Genomic DNA, 21,192 nt, shown 5'->3' with positions numbered 1-21,192 from the left:
AAGAAAGGCCATAGAAATCCATGATATCTCTCTTGACATGCGAATCTATGTGTTCTGGAACACATCAGAATTGCATCAGATTTGCATCAGTGTTAACCAGGGCTAAAACTGAATCTGTTTTTTTTAAAACCCCTGACACACAGAGTTGAATCAATTTTGCTCAGCTGGGGATCTGTCTACTGATCCCCTGCTGAGCAGAATGGAGCAGGTGGAAGACAGGTCTGTGTCTGCTCAGCTTATGCAGAGCAGACATGGACACAGCCCGCTCTGCTCTATGGACAGTCAGATGTAAATGGACCCATTGCCCTCCGATCTGATCCGCCCAGATGGAGGAGAACAGATCCCATTTAATTTGTTTTTGCTGGATCGGATTGGAAGTAGGCAGGTGTAAACGGACACAAGTCCATTTACATCCACTGCTCCATAGAGAATGAAGGGACCGCCCGCATGAAAGAGGCCTTACTGTTAAAAAAATGTGACTGAATGGATGATGCCTGTGTGAAAGGAGCCTTTAAAGCTGTATTGTGAAAAACTTTCCAGGAAAATTAAACCTTTTCAATTTTACGCTATGGCTTAGCAATTAAAACCTATGCATTAAACATTTCTGTAAAGTCAGCTACCAAATTAAAGTCTATTCATTCTGAGAACATCCACTTCACCTCCAGTCTAGCTGGTTGACTTCTCTATATTCCTGTCTGGCTGAAATTTGACCTCAACAATTGCTGTTTAAGGAGGGCAAGTGACTGAAGTAAATGAAATGTAATACACATAGAAACTAGTGGGGTAATCTACATATCTGTAGTAGTAGCACAATAACTGACAAAATGGCATTGTTCTTGATATTTGGCTTAAGTGAAAAAAAAAACAGAGCAATCTGACAACAAGGAACAGTGTAGGAGGCCAGCCACCAACTGACAACATCTCAGCACGATGGCATGGAACTCGACATAAGTGACGATAAATGTCTTAGTTTAAATATCCTCCTGAACTATAACGGAATTCCAATAAAGGACAAAGTTCTTGAACAATTCAAATTGAAATGCAAATAATTGGTTTTTTTTTTATTTCAACTGCATATATCTATAAAGTTAAAAGGCCATATTCTATTTACTGACCGTGTTTGGAGGCTCTTTATTCTGCATAACATATCCAAATGGCCAGCAGAATATTGCTCAATCACATCTTTCACATCATATGGCCGCAGGGTCTCCTTGAACTTTCGCTTTGCTACATGGAATTTCATAATTCTGTTAGAGTAAAGAAAAAGTTGTGTCACTTCTAGCTTTTTTATACGTTCAAGGTATGCAATATTTGCTCTTATGTTTTGGTTTAAAGTGCATGAATGGTTTATTTACCTGTACTGTACATAATGAGTCATGTGAATTTCTAATTTTTTCACTTTGCTAATAATAATAAACCTTTAAAATGCATAGTAGTTTTTTTTTAAAGATAAACTTATAAAAAGAGATCATGTAAATAATCTTAACCTAGTTTCTATGTATAATATATTAACATGGGTGTACCATATTTCCGCACTATAGAAGCATACTCTGTTAACCATCTGCTTCTTCTTGTAATGCAGGTCTATGAATCCACCAACTCACAGAAAACAGTGCACTCCCTATGTGGCCAATAGCTTATCTTAAAGTGTTACTAAACCCAGGACCCTGCATTCACTATATCTGGTCTCCCACAGTACACACTACATGAAAGTGCAATTATTTTAGTAAATATAAAGTGCTAAATACCTTTTCTCATCAGCAGTTAGAGCAGTTTTGGGACTTCAGCTTAAAGCTTGTAGGGGGAGTTTCATTTCTGCTCTAGGAGGATGTAGAACCCCTGACCTGTGTCTGGACTGTGATGATTGGCCCTGTGCTGATCACATGAACTCTCCCAAGAAAAAAAAAAACCTCTCTAGCAATACACACTAAACTGAGCATGTGCAGAAGAGCTACAGGTTCAGTCTGTCTTATCAGTGTGGACACTTGAACAGAAGGAGGGGCAGAGAAGTCAGGATCAATCATCCTTTTTACACAATGCAGAGGATTAACCCCTTAGGTTCCACAGTGAGTATAACACGCATGCTTTACTGCATATACAGACTGATTTTACTGTTGTGGGTTTAGTAACACTTTAACAGTTGTTAAGAAAAGACAGAGTAATCGCACTAAGCCACTGACTCCCTCTACTGACTAATTTACAAATGCCTACATGCGATATAACAAAAAACATGAAATGACTAAGTATCAAACATAAGTTCATTCCATTGCCACAATCCTTTCTGACACTTTTCATTCCGACATGTTTTAGTGATAAACAAAGGCTTTGCAACCTAATATCCATGTCCAACCTTACAATCGAATCTCCTGATTCCATTTCTTCCATTTTCATTTCTCATCCTAGCCAAATGAATGAATCTTGAACCTAACTGGATGCTTTGGGTTATCTGACCCTTTTGCTCACCTTTGATTAAATCATGGACAGCGCTCTACAATTTAATGTTCTGTATGTTAGATAAATGAATAGTTACAAAGCTTTAAAGGTTAACTGTTATTAATGTTAATGACTGATAATTTCTGGAAGTGTTTTTTTTTTTAGGAAGATTTATTACTTTAGCATACAATTATTATTAAAAAGGGAGAAAAATCAATTTTACTTTATACACAGTAGTAACTGTGACGTTTACTGACCTGATCGCTCGGATGACAGTTTTAAGAGCAGGCGTTAGATCTTCAACGGATACATCGCAATGACATCCTTTCTCATCATGTGCTTCCTCTGTTCCAAGATTGACATCACCTAAAAAGATAAAATCAGACTTTAACGTTGTAGGTGAACACATGAAAGTATAAGCTCCAGCTTACAGTATATTTTTTCAATAAATCTACATATAGGGACATATTCACAAAGATGAGTAAACACAGGCACATTTGGAAATATGGATTCCTTTGCATTTGCCCACAATATTTACTGTATTTATAAAGCCCATACTGAGGGGTGTATTTATTATAAAATCAGAGAGCTATTTGTCCTGTGAAACTGCATGTACATTTGCTCTGTGCGAATTCCAGCAAAATCAAATGCTACTAGAATATTTTTTTTCTATAGAACTCAGATGTTCTTCATTCTTAAGAATTATTATTATTATACACTATTTATAACATGAATCTTGAAAATACAGCTTTATAGCCACTAGGTGATGCTGATGATCATGATCATCAGCTCCATCTAGTATACAATAAAATAATGTATAGATTTGGAATAAAATATAAACAGATCAGACCATTTAATCCTAGCTGTTTTGAGAAAGACAATTATTGGAACAGTTATTCAGACCTATTACTTCCTGGTCTAAGCAGAGTGGCTGAAATTATATTGATTTCTAGGAAATTCTCTGCATTGTGCTTTGCATTGATGACAGTGAGAATGCATACTTATTTTACAACCTTATAATATTATTTCATTATACTGCCAACACATATGCAACTTTGAGTCTAGTTTCATCATTGTGGGTGAGATCATGGGAGTTGCCACATGAAGAGGTGTAGAATAGTTACATAAACTGTAAAACATCAATAAAAACAATTAAGTCTGATTTGCACTCATTATTTTTTCATTCCGTTAGAATCTCTTTCTCGTTCCTGCCACAAATTATGGTTATAGTAAAAGGCGTAATTTAAGTGGCTACTTTTAACAGAAGGAGCAATGCTTTCTTCAGATACAGTAATGTTTTAGGTCTCATTCACACCATATCTGCACGCGATACTAATGTTGTGGTGTGAACAGGGCACATAGAGAACAATTGATTTTGTTGTGCCCTTGAAGAATGCATGTAAAAAAACTGCAGTCTCTGTACCACGGTGTGAACGAGCCCTAAAATGTTTTGGCAGTTGCTTAGGAAATCATGTTTAGGGCTAGAGTAGCCTTTCTTTTAAAAAGCTATTCAAGTCCTAACTGCATTGAGTTGCCCACAGGTAATTCTGCGGAGCAATGAATTTGGAAGGAAGCGCTCTAACTGCACTGGATGCAGCACATTGCTGGAGAGACATAGACAGCCTAATAAATGGGAGTCAGTATGGGCCCATATACTGTGGCTGTTGTGTTAAGTTGTTCATGCTCTTCACCCAGTTATACCACATTCATAGTATTCATTGTTTGATCATGCAGAAGTAAAACATTCTTCTATTCTGTAAACCTCTATTTACTGCCCTCAGTAAGATAATGTGAATGAGATGTGTGATAGATTAGTATTTTTTTTTATTTGCTAAAGCAGATTACAGTTGTAATGGATAAACAATAATCTTTACCTTCATGAACAATATTGTGAACTTTTGGTAGGTATCTTAAGTCTTAGTTCTAAAGAAATTCCAGGAACTGCTGTAATAAAAGGAGATTACAAGCCAACCTTGGAATTCTCTCGCTGCCAGGAAGGGGAATCTAACTGTCATGGCAAATAGCACTTATGCAGGCCATAGACGGGTCGTTTATCGGTCGAATTTTCGTCCGCACGAAAAATCGGCCGATATTCACACCGTTAGTGGGGCAATGCCATCGGCCGTTTTTCCTAGTTCTTCTCATTTCTTTTTATCGGTCACGCTGGAAAATCCAAGAAAAATGGTCGTTTTTCTGAGACATTGGTGGCAGCATCGGCAACGGCAATGACCGATTTTTCGTTTATCGGCCGAAAAATGGCCCTTCTATGGCCAGCCTAAAGGGGTATGTGACAAATAACTCTGTGGGGGATGCCACTTCAAAGGACTTGATTGAGGTTAGGGGGAAGGAAGACAGGTGGGATTTCTGTCTTTTATAACAGCTGGTGATCTAAACTGACCAGCACCACTCATTGACTGGAAGTGGCAAGGACTTATGATATATGGAAGGGTAAGACTTTACTTGGGTGGGTAAGTCTAGGGTAAGTCTAGGGTGGGCTTTGCAAGAGTAAACCTCTTGATCACTGAGCACAATGAGAACATAAGGTTGTCTGTAAAACGTATCATCATTATTCTTTGTTCCTTTTTTCTGTAACTTTATTTCCTGTAGTTGTCTCTATGTATTGGTAACATTCTGTATTTACATTGTGATATCACTACTTTTAAAGTTATACCAGCTACTTTATATTTTGTTATATTTAATTAAAAGCAAGCTACTTTTCTGTGTAAATAAATTAGATTTTTATTTTTTATCACAGTTGTTTTGATTTGGCATTAACTTTTTTGGTAATAGCCACATGAGGATTGGCTAAATTCATATACAGAGAAAAGGTTGTAATCACTTATTATATTTATCATCAATTGAATAAGTGAGGTGGCATAACCACCAAGACACAGTCAAATGGCCTTCTGAAAATTACAAGAGCATGACAACCAATGGTACAGATTTTTCCTGGCTAATGAGAAATTAGATAATAAAGACGGTAGTACATAACAGTGTGTTCAGCAACATGAACAGGTGTTTTTTCCATTCAGTTGGAGAAAACAGGAGAAGGAAATGCACCTCTAATGGCAGTTACCAGTTCACAGACTGTCATTTGCCTTCTAAGCAGTATTCCAGTCGTAATAGAAACACTGAAGCCATCAACTAAAGGACTCAAAAAGTTATGTTTGCACAAGAGGCATATTAAAAAGTTATTTTTTCTAATTACACTTTGCAATGAGTAATAATGTACATGTCTTACAGGAAAGGCACTTGATACTGTATGTCTGCCCCTTGTTGCAATAAAGCTGGTTTTGAAGATGAGACATACTTGCTAGGGCCATGACAAAGCTTTGAGTTTAGCTAGCACCTGCAGCTATTATCAGGGGCTTGAGACCTTTTCGGAGCAGTAGTACTGACTCTTGATCAAATAATATCCAAAAATAATGGTTTGCAGTGGGGGGTTGCAAGGTCAGAGGAGGGGAGAGTTGATGGGGTTATAGTGGGAGGGAGGCTAGGTGGGGAGGTAGGTTGAGCATTGGCAATGTCCTTACGGATTGTGTTGATTTTATTTTGGAAGTGATTGGCAATCTTGTGGGCGGTGAGTGAGGTACTGGGTGGGGGTGGGGGGGAAGAGAGTAGGGAGTTGAAAGTGCAGAAGAGCCGGTGAGGACAGGTGGAAAGGGTGTTGATGAGGGTTACGAAGTAGGCTTGGAGGGAGGAGGAGTAGGTGAGCAAGGCAGATTTGTAGAGGGAGAACGCTTGAGGGGATTTGGTTTTGTGCCATAATCGTTCCAGCACGCGACTGCGTCGTTTAAGATTTTTAGTTTGGTCATTCTGCCAGGGTTGAAGCGGTCGGGGTCTAATGCTACGTGTGGTTAAGGGTGCTAAGGAGTCTAAGGCAGCTGACAGTGAGCAGTTATACGCAGTAGTGGCCAGGTCAGGGCATGACAGTGGAAGGATACTGTCGTACAGACGGTCAGCTGCAGAGTGAAGAGGGGCCGGGTTCAGGTTGCGGAGGTTACGGCTGGTGATGGTTTGACGTTTGGGGGGGAGGCATTATAGGATGGGGAGATGGAGAACGTAATGAGGTTGTGGTCAGAGAGAGGGAAAGGGGTGTTTGTGAGGTTGTGGAGGGTGCAGAGATGGGAGAAAACGAGGTCCAGGGTGTTCCCATCGGTGTGGGTGGAGGACTGTGTGCACTGTGCAAAAGAAGAGGTTAACTGGAGGAGTTGGGATGTAGCCGGGTTGTTGACATTGATAGGGATATTGAAGTCTCCAAGGATGATGGTGGGTGGCTCAGAGGAGAGGTAGAAGGGCAGCCAGGTGGAAAAGTCGTCAAGGAAGCGGGATACGGGTCCAGGAGGCTGATAGATTACTGCAATCCTCAGAGGGTTGGGAGAGAAGAGTCAGATGCAGTGGGCCTCGAAGGAGGAGAAGGATAGAGAAAGGGGGTTTGGGAGGACCTGGAAGGTGGTCAGCGGTGACAAGAGCACCATAGGAGAGTGCCGCAGGGGAGGCGAACTCAGTGGCTTGGATACACAAATATAAATACACTATTTGTTCTGAATTTAACAGGAATCAATGTGTTTCCTAGTTAAGAGTGGAGATGGGTAATAAATCTTTCTTTCTGAAAGTGTTGAACTGTTTCTATAGCTCTTTAATGCAACTTATGAATTCCTGCCGCTGAAGAGTGCTACTATGTGTGTATAACCCTCTGTATAACCTGTCTGTGGTGACAGTGGTGTACAGACGATTATCCAATCATCCTAGTGTTATTGCTGATATTGCCGAGTTTCCTCTTTCACTGTACAAAAAGGAGATGGTGGCAGTGTAAAGGGTTAATTGCGTAATTAACCTGATCCAGTAACAATTGCACCCAGGCTGCCGGTACATCGATTTGTGGTCCATTAGCTGGAAAATCGTTGTGCACGGTGCAGCTGGGCGTGGCATTGTTACGCTGGTGACATTGCAGTTTTAGATTGGCTAGTCCTTCGGTCACGAGTTTGGTGAGAAGGGCTGGGGTCTGATGCGCGATCGTCACACATATATATTTCAATCTAATATGCAGTAAAGCACCAAATAATAAAAACATTTGAGAGAAAGCCCTACAACAAGTGAGTTTATTTGCCCAGTTATAAGTAATATTTTGTCTCCAGGGTTTGTTAAATGTTGCCACTAATTGGTTGAATAATTTTATACATAACAAACCTATCTGTGCACTGCTGTGATAGGCTGAGCTTTTCGAAAATGGTTTAGGCTTTTTTTCATATTGACTATTCACTAGAAAATTACAATTTAGATCCTATTGTGGAATACCTAAACAATGTTTACCATCTATCCTTTCAAATAGGCAAATCTGCCTGTGAAAACTTTCACAAGGACATTTTCTATGTCCTGTAGTTAATTAGTTCTCTATGAAGTAAAAAAGAAAATATATTTTAACTATATTTTATGTGCCATAGAGAATCTATGTATGCCTTTGGCATTCGTGTATTAGCAGCATTGCCTTATTCAGTAATGTTTCCTTGTGTTTCTTGACAACATACTGTGCTAGCACTGGGACTACTGTAACACCAGTCTAATCTTACTTGCAGTGCTGTCATTATAACTGTATTTGCTACACTGTTTCCTAGTAAAAATAGCATGCTTTCCCTTACTAATCCTCTTTGTGTTACTTGGCAAAATGTCTCAATGTAATTTTATATGTAAACAATTTAAGTCAAGAATTTCACCCAAAGGAAAAGATAGTCAGTCTGAGACAGCCTGAGACAGCTTCATTACCATCTGGCAGTCATGTCTGCCATTAGCTTTACCCAAGCATGTGGGTGGGTGTCTGCAGTGCAGTTGAGCGGAAAGTGTGGCAGGGGTGTTTAGATGTGTAGGTATTGCTGGATTCCCTGTTGTAGGGGTCTTTATTTTAGGGGGGATGATTGTGTTAGGGGGATTATTGTGCTTGTAGGAGAGATGTTTATGCTGGGCGGAACATTTGTGCTGCTGAGGAGGATACTTGTTTGGAAGAGGGATTTTTTTTGTTAGGATGTTGGGAATTTTTGATGATAACATTTTTTTTTTGGGGGGGGGGAGGTGATTTTGGAAGGGGGTGGGATTTTGTTCTGTTGAGTAATTGTTTGGAGGGGTTGGTTGGAGGTGGGGAGAATATGATGAGCTATATGTTTCATTTCTCTAGCTTTTGTACTTTGTATGCTATATATTTCTAAGTTATTTATGTTAAGTACCATCTAGCTCATGTACTTCGCAGAATACAAAAATACATGGCCTCTGCACTCTGTACGTTACATACTCCTGGCCTTGGCACTATGAGTGCTGGGTGATGCAATACACACTCCTGACCCCTGTACTCCAAGCATTATCTACTCCTGAGCCCTGCATTCTGTACAATGGGCTCTGTGTTACATACTCCTTATCTCTGCACTATATATGCACACTGCTGGTAGCTAAGCAGTCCCTACCTAATTTTATATAGCTATTTTTAAGGTAGACTCAGACAAAGTGTTACCTCTATATTCTGTGTGTAGAAACCATGTACCCTAAAATAGTTTCATTGTTAAAAAATGTCCCAAGATTTATGAGTGTCTTTGATTGTATCACTTGTGGTAAAAAGCACAAGTAAAATATGGCAAAAAGCAATTTGTGGTAAAAAGCATGTTTTGTGAATATAAGGACTAGGTCATATGTTTATATGTGTGCCATATACTGCAAGTAGGCTCAGGTTCTGTTTAACTATGCCCCTTTAAACCCCTCCCACTTTCAGTGCAATGTAGCCACACCCATAGTTCATCACTAACCTCCTGTTTGTGCCCAAGGGTGTCTTGGGTCCCTCAGAGTCCTATCAATGCCCCTGATCTGCCTTTTTTGTGTGACTGAGTCTGGTCATGTGATTGGGTCCTAGCAGAGGCTTCAGTAGTGGAGAGACAAAAAACAGTTGCCCTATAGTAAGTCAGTGGGTGATGCCACCTCCCAGGCTCTGCAGCCATTGTTGCTGCTCTCCTATCCCATGTAGCCAGCTACTTGGGGGGGGGCACGTTACAGGATTGGAGCACTCAGGGAAGAATAGGTATAGACATATTTTCCTTACAGGGTGTGACAGTGGAGTGGGTGAAACAAAACACACGTGGAGAGCAGTGGGACACACAATACTTTTATTGAATGATAGTGAGGGCACACGATTAGCATAGCAGAGTTCTGATAGGCAAAAGGGTTTTAAATCCATAACATAGGTTGGGCACGCAGCAGGGGGCAGAATTCCAGTAGACAAAGGGGGTTAGTGCATAGCACAGTCTGGGGCCCACAACAGGGATGCAGGACTCTAGCAGGCAAGGGTTAATTCCAGGTTAAATCCTCAGCGCAGGGGCTAACACACAGCAAGGAAGCAGAACTCTGGCAAGTGGTGGAGAGAGCAAGGGGCTGGTAGCAGTGGCAGGTCAGCCAGGCTCCTCAGAGGTCCACCGGTCCTGGGATGGTGAGGGGGCTGTAGGATCTGGCTGCAGTACAAGACCTCCCACACCACAACAGCAGGGGAGGAGAAGCGCGAGCAGGGGGTAGAGTAATCTTCCACCTCCTGAGGGGCACAGGAACTCCTAGGTTTAATTAATCAGACAAGCTGACTGCTTGACCACTGTTGCATTCAACAATACAAAACAAAAAAAATAATATTTCTACTGTCCGTCACAACCCCTTCCCCTTTTTCAAAACATGTACCTGCAAGAGGCCTTAACAGGCCTTGTGAAAGGTACATGTAGCAGTTTCCTAGCAGAACCATCTAAGTGTTTATATAACTGCTTCTTATCTGATGGTCAATGGTGCATTGAAGCTCATTCTAGCAGGCCATCATGTGGGTGTATGGAGATTGTTGGCCCATATATGGGCACATTTGAACCCCTGTAAGGATTACGTGGTCTACTGACATTATCTCTCCACCAAAGTGAGACTGTGGAGTTCTTCCTACATCTCCTGGGACAATTGGCCTGCACGTGCCCCCTCTGTCTGCAAGTGTAACATGGGTGCTGGTGTGGCCTTCCTGTATCTCTCCACCTGTTTTGAGAACCACAGGAGGCTCCCTGAAACATTGGACTTTTGGCAGGGGTTACACGAGGCCTTACATAGTTAATATGTTCTAGTCTTTTGCTCCACTTCCAGAGAGTGGCTCTGGGTCACACTGCCCAGAAATTGACAATCAAGTTCTCCAAGATCATTCCCCAGCATGTAGGCCTGGCATTACCCCATCAGAGCAAAGTTTTCCCCCAAAATCGTAATAAAGCTGAACTATAGCCCTTGGGATATGTTTCCTGGCACCCCAAGCTAGTTCAATAGGAAAGCCAGGGTCTTCTTTGATCATTGCAGGATTCAATACACAGGGATAAACAATCGTCAGGAAGGCCCCTGTGTCACGGAAACCAATACCCTTTCTGCCATTTATGGAGACCTCCTGCAAATGCTGCTGCCTCTTCTCAGGGTAGCTTGGAGTAAGTGGACGAACTCCATAGACTCCTTGAGAGGTGTCGGTTACTGTTGGAGGCATCTATTCACCAGCTGCACATCATGTTCAGGGCGAGGGGTTTGGGTCTGGGGAGGGTGGATGTTCCTTGGGCATCTTCCCAAGGTTGTCCACATTCATAACACCAGCATTCCACAATGACCATAGAGGGCTGGCTCATAGATATGGGGGTGGCAGCCTCAGGGGTGTAAAGACTTAGATAAGTTGAGGGGGTGACATTGCCCTTTAGGGGACAGGCAACACACAGGGTCCTGGCTGGTTCAGTCACCAGTTTTTCCCATTGTGGTTCAATTGTGGGCACTTCATCAACTAGTGCAGCAGCCTTTCCCAGGGTGGCTGGTTTCTCTCTTTCACTCACTCAATGACCTCGGAGGGACACTTAGCAAAAAATTGCTCCCTCAAGAAAGTCTGGATAATACGCTCAATAGAGAGGGCCTGTTTGCTCCAGCCAGTGTAAACAGGCCTGTGGCATTTTGTGAGCATACATCTTGAAGGAGAGCTCTGATATGCAGGGCAAGTCCATTGTCCGGCATGCAGTGGCAGCGCCCCTTCCAGCAGGCCTACCAGATGGCACACCCAGCCCTCACGGGGCACTTTCAGCAATTGGAATAAATGTTCAAAATATTGTAAAAATCCCTCCACATCCCCTGCAACTTCGCAAAATGGCTTAAAGTCCTTATGGGTCACCCTTGGTAGGTCGGGCTGGGGAGGGCATCTCGTCCCCTGAGGTCCCTTAGGGTTTCCCTCTCAAGAGCTCTCTGGATAGCCACCCGTTTGTCATATAAGGTGGCTTTGGGACTGAGGATGGCCATCTCCTCCTCATACCAAGTGATCCAAGGGCTCCTGGGGCTTGGGCCATCTGACACAGGAAATCTATTCTCGGGCTGTGGTGCGTCCATGCTGTCTTCCCTTTGAAAGCTGGCTTCCTCAATAGCAGTGATCAGTTCATCTTTGGACAGGCCCCTGCAGGTAAGGCCTAGTTCTCAAGCCTTTTCTTGCAAACTTGCAACAGTTCAATTCCTGTATTCCGTACCCTAGGTTAGTTTCAGGGTTAGGGGGCTGTTGCTTTCCACCATCCTCTTCAGTGTTCTGATACCACCGCTGCCAGCCAGTTGTGACAGAGGAGTGGGTGGAACAGAACTGCGGAGAGCAGTGGGACACACAAGACTTTTATTGAATGATAGGGAGAGCACAAGTCCATAACACAGGGTGGGGAACACAGCAAGGATAACCGAGTTATGTGAGGCAAAAAAGGGGTTAAACCTGTAACACAGGTTGGGCACACAGCAGAGGGCAGAAGTCCAGTAAACAAAGGGGGTTAGTCTATAGCACAGTCTGGGCCCACAACAGGAAGGAAGGACTCTAGCGGGCAAGGGTTAAGTCCTCGGTACAGTAAGAAGGCAGAACTCTGGTAGGCAAGGGTTAAGTCCTCAGCACAGGGGTTAGCACACAGCAAGGAGACAGAAATCTGGCGGGCAAGGGTTAAGTCCAGGTTAAATCCTCAGCGCAGGGGATGGCACACAACAAGGAGGCATTGCTCTGGTGGGCAGGGGTTAAGTCCAGGTTAAATCCTCAGCGCAGGGGATGGCACACAGCAAGGGAGCAGAACTCTGGTGAGAGGTGGAGAGGGCCACTAGCAGTGGCAGGCCAGCCAGGCTCCTCAGAGGTCCACTAGCAGTGGCAGGCCAGCCAGGCTCCTCAGAGGTCCACGGGTCCTTGGATGGAGAGGGGGCTGTAGGATTTGGCTGCAGCACAAGAGCGAGCGGGGGGAGAGTCCCAGTGTCCAGGAACCCAAATAGACAATATGAAACTACAAGTCCCAGCAGTTTAGAAAGCAAAGCACAGCCCATACAAGACTAGGGTGTCTGTTTAAGAAAGAGAGAAAAGCTGAGATCCTGAGGATCACAGCTGATCTTTCAGGTGTGCCAGTTTATGAAGCTGAGGTGAGGAGCTGAGGAGCAGAGAACATTTTCTTCACTTCTCATCACAGGACACACCCTTCTGCCTTCTGTCATTCACTTTTACAGAGATTGCTAGTTTATGAAGGTGAGATCTGAAGATCTTACTGGCCATCTCTTTAAAATATCTCTGTCCCAGATTCTCCAGCACAGAGCTGGAGAATCTTGGTTAGAAGCTGCTATGATGTGAGGAAGAAGGCTTCTTTCTTCCTAATATCAGCACCAGCAGGGTTAAACATTGATATAAATTGTAACTATATATGTTTATGTATGTATATTTGTGTTTTATATATAGTGTACAGCAGACCTTGAAATTTCCACTCGCCTGCTCGCCAATGGCGAGTGGAAATTATGGGGGGGGGGTGATTGAGTCCCCAGGGCCCTCTTGCTGAGCAGGCTCGGAGCTCAGGCCGGATCTGTCATTGGCACTGGGAGCCATCAGACTGCTCAATAGCTGAGCACAGTGAGTGCTGTGCTCTCTGCTTCCCCCTAGAGTGCAGTACCCGGCTCTGTGAGTGAACAAGAAGTACTGCAACTTTTTATGGGGGGGGGGGTGTACGTGTGTGTGTGTCTGTGTATGCATGTACATGCATGTACATGTGTCTGTGTGTATGTACATGTGTGTATCTGTACATGTGTTTGCGTGTATGTACATGTATGTGTGTGTACATGTGTGTGTGTGCGTATACATGTGTGTGTGTGTTTGTGTGTATGTACGTACATGTGTCTGTGTGTACATGTGTCTGTGCGTATGTATTTCTGTGTATGTACATATATCTGTGTGTATGTGTGCCTGTGTGTGTATACATGTGTCTCTATGTGTACTGTTTCTGTGTGTGTGTATATGTGTCTATATGCGTATGTGTACATGTTTCTGTGTGTATGTGTACATGTTTCTGTGTGTGTGTGTATGTACATGTCTGTGTGTGTGTACATGTGCCTCTGTGCGTGTGTGTACATGTTTCTGTGTGTATGTACATGTCTGTGTGTGTGTACAGGTGTCTCTGTTTGTGTGTGTTTGTTGGTGGCGAGTAACTCTTAAGGCCTGGCTAGTAGCTCAGGACTTGAAATTTTAAGCCCTGTGTACAGTATATATATATATATATATATATACACACACACACACATAAAGTATAGTTATAATGTATTGTTGTTTAGAATGCATTATCACCTGAGCAATGCAGAATTGTTGGCAGAATTGAACAATTCTTGCCACAATTCCAAATTGTGCTAAAATTGTATTAAAATACGCAGTGCGCTTTTGGGTGCCATTCATTGTTAATGGCACCCAAATGCTGTTAGCAGACATGCATATTGCTACACATTTTGTCATTTGACAAATACGCTATCAATGCACCAAAATGCATATTTAAAAAACACACAACACTCCATACCCAAAAAAGGTTCAGTTTGGGTTTTTGGGACCTTTTTAATGCATATTTTGGTGAAGTTTTTAACAAACATTTGGCTGCTTTTTTCAACACACATTTTTTTTAAAAATGTGAGTTGAAATTTTTATGTGCATTTTGGTGCTTTTTTAACATGTGTTTTGGCTATTTTTTTACCTCCATTTTTGTGTGTTTTCTGGAAACGCATGCAAAATGCATGTCATGTTTGCGGTGCCATTATTTGTTAATAGCACCCAAAAGTGGCTAGCAGATATGCAGTTTGCCAAAATATACATACAAACCAAATCAAAATACACTTTAAAGAAGTGCCAAAACATGTGCTAAGAAAAGTACCAAAATGTGCGTTACAAACCACACCAAAATGCATGGTAAAATAACCTGTGCCAAAATGTGCATTAAAGTGCCTAGCGCTAGGTTCCTACCTATGCAGGTTGCATTTGAGCTGTTTCTGCATTGCATTTTGCGTTGCATTTTGCCAAGCAATTTCTATGCGTTTTAATTTTTTTTTATTGTTCTTGTTGCTAGGCAGATTTAAAACACAAAAACACATCGAAATTGCAGCAAAACACAGCAAAATTGCGATACATACTTTTCTGCAGCATTTTCATTGAAGTTTATTGAACCAAAAAGGCAACTTTTTGCGTTCAAGAAAGTCCTTGACCCTTTCCAAAAAACGCACCAGGTGAAAATGCACAGGTGTGAACATGTACCATAGGAAATCATGTTAAATGGACTGCATTTCTGCAAAACGCTGCAGAAAACGCTTAGGTGTAAACCTAGGGTAAATGTGTGTTTAGAAAAGCGCCAAAATGCACATTAAAAAAACCCACATCAAAATGCATGGGTACTTGCCTGTTAATTCACCGGATTTATTTATATATATATATATATATATTTTTTTATATATTTAAATAAAACATATATAAAAAAAAATTATATATATATATATATATATATATATATATATATATATATATATATAAATAAATCCGGTGAATTAACAGACAAGTACCAATGCATGTTAAAAAATACAGCATGTTAAAAAGCAGCAATCTGAATGTAAATAATGCTAAAATGTGCAATAAAAAGGAGCCAAAATACAAATTTAACCTCCCTAGCGGTATGATTATTTCATATTTTTGGTGCTGAAAGCGGTACCATTATTTTGCATGGAAATATGTAGTTTTTTTATTGTAGGCTGTAATTTTTAGGAATAACTCACTGAAATCTGTCTGAACAAGATTCTAAATCATACATTTAATTCAATAATATAATCAAACCAAAAACACTGAAATTTGAAATATTGCGCCAAGTTCGCACATCACTGAGCAAAGTCGCAAAATCGTTTTCAGTGTCTGATGACGAATTTCCCCACGAATCATTATCACTCAATTCTGCAAGTGGTTCTGATTTACTATCGCTGTTCTCTAGCTGATCTAAACCCGCTTTTGACCTAAAGGGTCACTTTTTGGACGCCATGAACTTTTCTAAGTTTCCAGGCAGAAAGAACAATCAAAATGCAGACAGGGGACAGGACAAAGCACTAGGGACAAAATGTATGTGAAATGGGTTGAAACAGCAATGTTTTACTATGTAAAATCGTTTTGAAAAAAAATACATTTTTTGTAAAATTTTCAAATTTCCCGCCGCCGGCGGCGCCTGTACGTCCCGACGTCACAGGGACCGGAACACAGAAGCCAGATGCTGGCATCGGCCGGAGGAGATGGCCGGGGATGCTGCAGGGGACACATCGCGGGAGCGAAGGACAAGGTAAGCTCTGCAGGGACTCCCTATGCCGCATGGTAAGCCCGAGTGTAGCTCGGGGTTACCGCTTTTGGTACAGACATTTTACCCCGAGCTACACTCGGGAATACCGTTAGGGAGGTTAAAGAATGTGCCAAAATGTGTGTTAAAAAATACCAGGGGCCTTATTATTTTCATGTATTGGTCTTTTTAACTTTGGTTTCACTGTTTAATCTCAGGTGATCTGTAATCACACAATTATCTCAGGAGATCACATGCAGCCCTCGCCCCTCCACACAGATCTCAGCTATTCTCAGAGGAAAAACTTGCCCTCTCCTTCTGAGAACAAACGTTCTCCGCTTCATAAACAGGAGGACAGAGGAAAAGATTTTTCCCGGAGAACTGCAGAGAACTGAAATGAGATAAATTATCTCTGCTTAATAAACCTACACTTATCTTTCTTAACAGTTCTGCTTATCATCTAACTTCCTTCTAGGAAGACATGCAGCCCTCAGCTCCTGTGTGTCCATCACAGGAGTAAACTCAGGAAAAGGTCTGAGACTTTCTGTCAGCATAGGGAAAATATATTGTCCCTTCAATTCAACCAAACCTCAAACATCAGGTGCCCACAACTCTGGCTTTATCCAGCTACAGGACACTGTACTGTCTATACCTCCTGCTGAAATCAAGCTCATCTCCCACCCCCTGCGGGGCACAGAAACTCCTAGATTTAATTAAGCAGACAAGCCCACTGCTTGACACACTGTTGCATTTAACAAAACAACACAAAAATAAAATTATGTTTCAATTCAATCAAACACCCAGTGACAATGAGTCTGGCTTTATCCAGCTACAGGAAACTGTGCTGTCTGTACCTCCTGCTGAGATCAACCTCACCTCCCACCCCCTGCGGGGCACAGAATCTCCTAGATTTAATTATGCAGACAAGTGACTGCTTGACACACAGTTGCATTCAACAAAACAACACAAACATAAAATAACATTTCTGCTGTTGGTCATACAGGGTATTTAGGACTTACAATGGGGGTGGGAGTAGGTATAAACTTAGTTAATGCCTAATGCCCAGTACACACCATGAGAATATTGGATGAAAGATCTTCCGTTTTTTTTTCACCTGCTAGTCTCACATCAAAAGTGAAAAGGTTACTAAAGATATGAAAATTCTCCTATGAAAGAAAAGAATTTAGAAAGTGATATCATGTATTGTGTTGTATTTGTATTGTATTTTCAGACCACTACTGTACTGATTAAACAAAAATCATACGATATGGTATTGTACGAGAACATTTTTTGCGCTTGTCCCTTCGGATATTGTCGTACAAATTGTTGTGATCGGCTCTCAAAAGCTGTGCACTAATGATTCAATTATCAGACAATCGGTCCTCATACGATTTTCTTATAGCGTGTACGGGGCATAATACTGGGAAATAAAATCCTATGTATCTGCAGCAGCAGCAAATGCAACTGTTCAAAAGTACATACTTAAAGGCTAACTCAGAGAATATATACATCAGCTTCTCTACTACCACTGATACTGGATGTCTATAAAGAAAATCTGCAACATGCGAAAAAATATCCCAGCATTGTAGAGAAGACAAATGCGGCATTACGTTTACATTTATGAATATCATCCCACAGGTAATATAGCTAAGGTTGCAGCTGTTTAAGTGATATACAGATTAATTAATTTTAAATGCTTAAAAAAATATCCTTTAAAAAAAAGTTTTTAAGAAATTAGGTAAGTAAATTGGATATAAAAGTATTATCAAGTTAACTCAAGCATAGTAATGCTCATAAATTTGCTCTGGACATCTAGGTTTAAATAGCCTCTGATCATGAAAGGGTTAAACTATGCCCTCTAACGAACTACACACTAAAAATTCACTGTCATACACAACACATTACGCCACTAATTGTATTTCTTCTAATGTTCCATATCTTTTAAAATTAATGTGTTTGCCCATGCCAGAGGTAGTGAAGTGGAGGTGTAGCATGTCTGAGACATTCATTTGGTTGGGGAAAACTTGACAAGAAAGGTCCACCTGCTGGCTGCCTGTGAAAATGCAATGGGGGTTATTTACTAAAACTTCATGGAGCAAAATCTGGTGCAGCTCTTCATAGTAACCAATCAGCTTCCAGGTTTTATTGGAGAGCTTAATTTAACAAGCTGAAGTTAGATGCTGATTGGCTCCCAACCACAGTTGCACCAGATTCTGAGTGCTCCAATTTTAGTAAATTTCCTCCAATATATTGATATTTATTTCAGATACTTATATAGCGCCGTCAATTTTACGCAGCGCTTTACATGTATATTGTACATTCACATCAGTCCCTAACCCTCAAGGGGTGTACAATCTAAGGTCCCTAACTCACATTCATACATACACATACTAGGGCCAATTTAGACAGGAACCAATTCACCTACCAGCATGTCTTTGGAGTGTGGGAGGAACCCGGAGGAAACCCACGCAGACACAGGGAGAACATGCAAACTCCAGGCAGCTGGTGCTGTGGTGGGGATTCGAACCAACGACCCTAGTACTGCAAGGCGGAAGCGCTAACCATTTATCCACTGTGCTGCCCGTGAGGTATATGATATATGGTATATATGATATGATATATACCTCTTACATGCCTGAGTCCCACTCTGTGTACCTTTATATAATATGCCCCCTCTTTTCCTTATCATATTACTATCCTCTGTTCCCAAATCTCATTTCTTTACCCCTCTGCTCCACCCCACAACCTGTACATTTCCCCCTCACTGCTATCATCTCCCTACTATTGCTCTCTTCACCTCCCCAAAATGCCTCTTCCACTCCTCCTTCTCATTTTCCTCTCCTCCATTCCCAAAATTCATTCACTATATCCCTCTGCCCCTCCCAAACAATTGTATATTGTGTCCTCACTGCTTCCTTCGCCCCTCTATGGCACCCACCACCTCCTCCTATTACTCCGCTCTCCTACTGACCCCAACACCTCCACTAGTAGTTTCTCACGCTCCTGCACATCCCGCTCCCATGCCACCTTTCTCACCCTTCTCCTCCTCCCAGCCGCAGGGGACATCTCCCCGAATCCTGGCCCTCCACCTCCCTCACCCGCTCAACACCCTCCCACCTCCACGTCCTACTGCAACCCCCGCAACTTAGTATCTGTCCCCCTGCTCCCTAAAATCTCCCCCCCGTTTTCATTTGCACTCCTGAACGCCCGTTCGGTGTGCAACAAGCTTACCGCCATCCACGACCTCTTTGTTTCCCGCTCCCTCAACCTCCTAGCAATCACAGAAACCTGGATCCAGCCCACTGACTCTACCTCCCCTGCTGCACTCTCCTATGGAGGTCTCACCTGGACCCACTCACCCAGGCCTAACGGTCGTAAAGGTGGTGGGGTTGGTCTGCTCCTGTCACCGCAGAGCACCTTCCGAGTCCTCCCAAACCCCCCCTCCCTATCCTTCTCCTCCTTCGAGGCCCACTGCGTCCGACTATTCTCCCCAACCCCCCTGAAGATTGCTGTGATATACCGGCCTCCTGGATCTATACCCCGCTTCCTGGATGACTTCTCCTCCTGGCTACCCTTCTTCCTCTCCTCTGAGCTACCCACCATCATCCTTGGGGATTTCAACATCCCTGTCAACCTCGACAACCCAGACACAGCCCGTCTCCTCCACCTAACCTCCTCCTTTGCACTTGCACAGTGCATACAATCCACCACCCACTCTGACGGAAATATCCTGGACCTTGTCTTCTCCAACCGCTGCGCTCCCCACAACCTCACTAACACCCCCTTCCCTCTCTCTGACCACAAACTGATCACCTTCTCTATCTCCTCGTCCTCCAACGCCTACCCCTCCAAATGTCACACTACTACCAGCCGTAACCTCCGCAACCTTAACCCTGCCTCCCTCCACTCTGCAGCTGACCAACTCCACGACCGCATCCTCCCCCTGTCCTACCCCGACTTGGCTTTGACCGCCTACAACAATGCGCTCTCAACAGCCCTTGACTCACTAGCGCCTTTAACCACACGCAACATCAGACCCCAACCGCTCCAGCCCTGGCAGACTGATCACACCAAAACCCTCAAACGACAAAGTCGTGCCCTAGAGCGACTATGGCGCAAAACCAAATCCCAACAAGCCTTCACCCGCTATAAATCTGCCTTCCGCACCTACACCTCCTCCCTCCATGCTGCCAAACAGGCCTACTTCTTGACCCTCATCAAGGCCCTCTCCTCCAATCCTCGCCGACTCTTCTCTGCCTTCAACTCTCTACTCTCTCCACCCCCACCTCCACCCAGCACCTCACTCACTGCCCTTGAGATTGCCAATCACTTCAAAAACAAGATTGACACAATTCGCAAGGACATTGCCGCAACTCACACGCCCTCTCAACCCGTCCCCTCTCACACAGCTACCCCCTTATCCCCCCTCCCCCTCGACATAACCCGCAGGGACTTCGTCGCTGCTGAAACTCTCTCCAACCCCCTTCACCCTCACTCAGCTACCCCCTCATCACCCCTCTCCCACGGCCCCACCACTGCTCTGACCTCCTCTTCCACCCCACCCTACATTCCTCATACTGAAGCTCCCCCCACACTCCGCACCTTTGACCTTACTACCATCGAGGAAGTCTCCAAGATCCTCTCTGATGCCCGCCTCACCACCTGCCCCCTCGACCCTATCCCCTCACAACTCCTACGACCTTCCTCCTCCTCCATCCTACGCTCCCTCATCCACATCTTCAATCTCTCCCTCTCCTCAGGCACTTTCCCCTCCCCTCTGAAACATGCACACATCACCCCCATACTTAAAAAGCCCTCCGTGGACCCCAATGACCCGAACAACCTCAGACCCATCTCCCTGCTCCCATTTACATCTAAACTCCTCGAGCGCCTAGTCTACACCCGCCTATGCTCTCACCTCAACGACAACAACCTCCTCGATCCCCTACAGTCCGGCTTCCGTCCCCTACACTCCACCGAAACTGCGTTACTCAAACTCTCCAACGACCTGCTAACCGCCAAAGCTAATGGCCACTATTCAGTGCTCCTACTCCTTGACCTCTCTGCGGCCTTCGACACAGTCGACCACCCCCTCCTCCTCAAAAAACTACACTCCCTCGGCCTCAGAGAT

At 43.2% G+C, this 21,192-nt stretch overlaps 1 protein-coding gene across 4 annotated transcripts in view; it reads right to left on the bottom strand.

Annotated features, from left to right (window-relative positions):
- Nucleotides 1-21,192, bottom strand: part of KCNQ5 (potassium voltage-gated channel subfamily Q member 5) — a 689,873-nt gene that overhangs the window by 17,675 nt on the left and 651,006 nt on the right. For all 4 annotated transcript variants that reach the window (XM_089681376.1, XM_089681374.1, XM_089681378.1 and 1 more), the window contains 2 exons: nt 2,691-2,799; nt 1,116-1,247 (listed from right to left, as the gene is read on the bottom strand). In XM_089681376.1, coding sequence (XP_089537502.1) covers nt 1,116-1,247; nt 2,691-2,799 — 241 coding nt within the window. The remainder of the gene's footprint in view (nt 1-1,115; nt 1,248-2,690; nt 2,800-21,192) is intronic.

Source organism: Staurois parvus, unplaced genomic scaffold, assembly GCF_062004578.1.
Source record: "Staurois parvus isolate SC_StPar_1 unplaced genomic scaffold, SC_StPar_1.0 ptg000264l, whole genome shotgun sequence".
Taxonomy (NCBI): domain Eukaryota; kingdom Metazoa; phylum Chordata; class Amphibia; order Anura; family Ranidae; genus Staurois; species Staurois parvus.
Note: the sequence above shows the minus strand (reverse complement) of the source record. Positions and strands in the feature narration are given on the sequence as shown.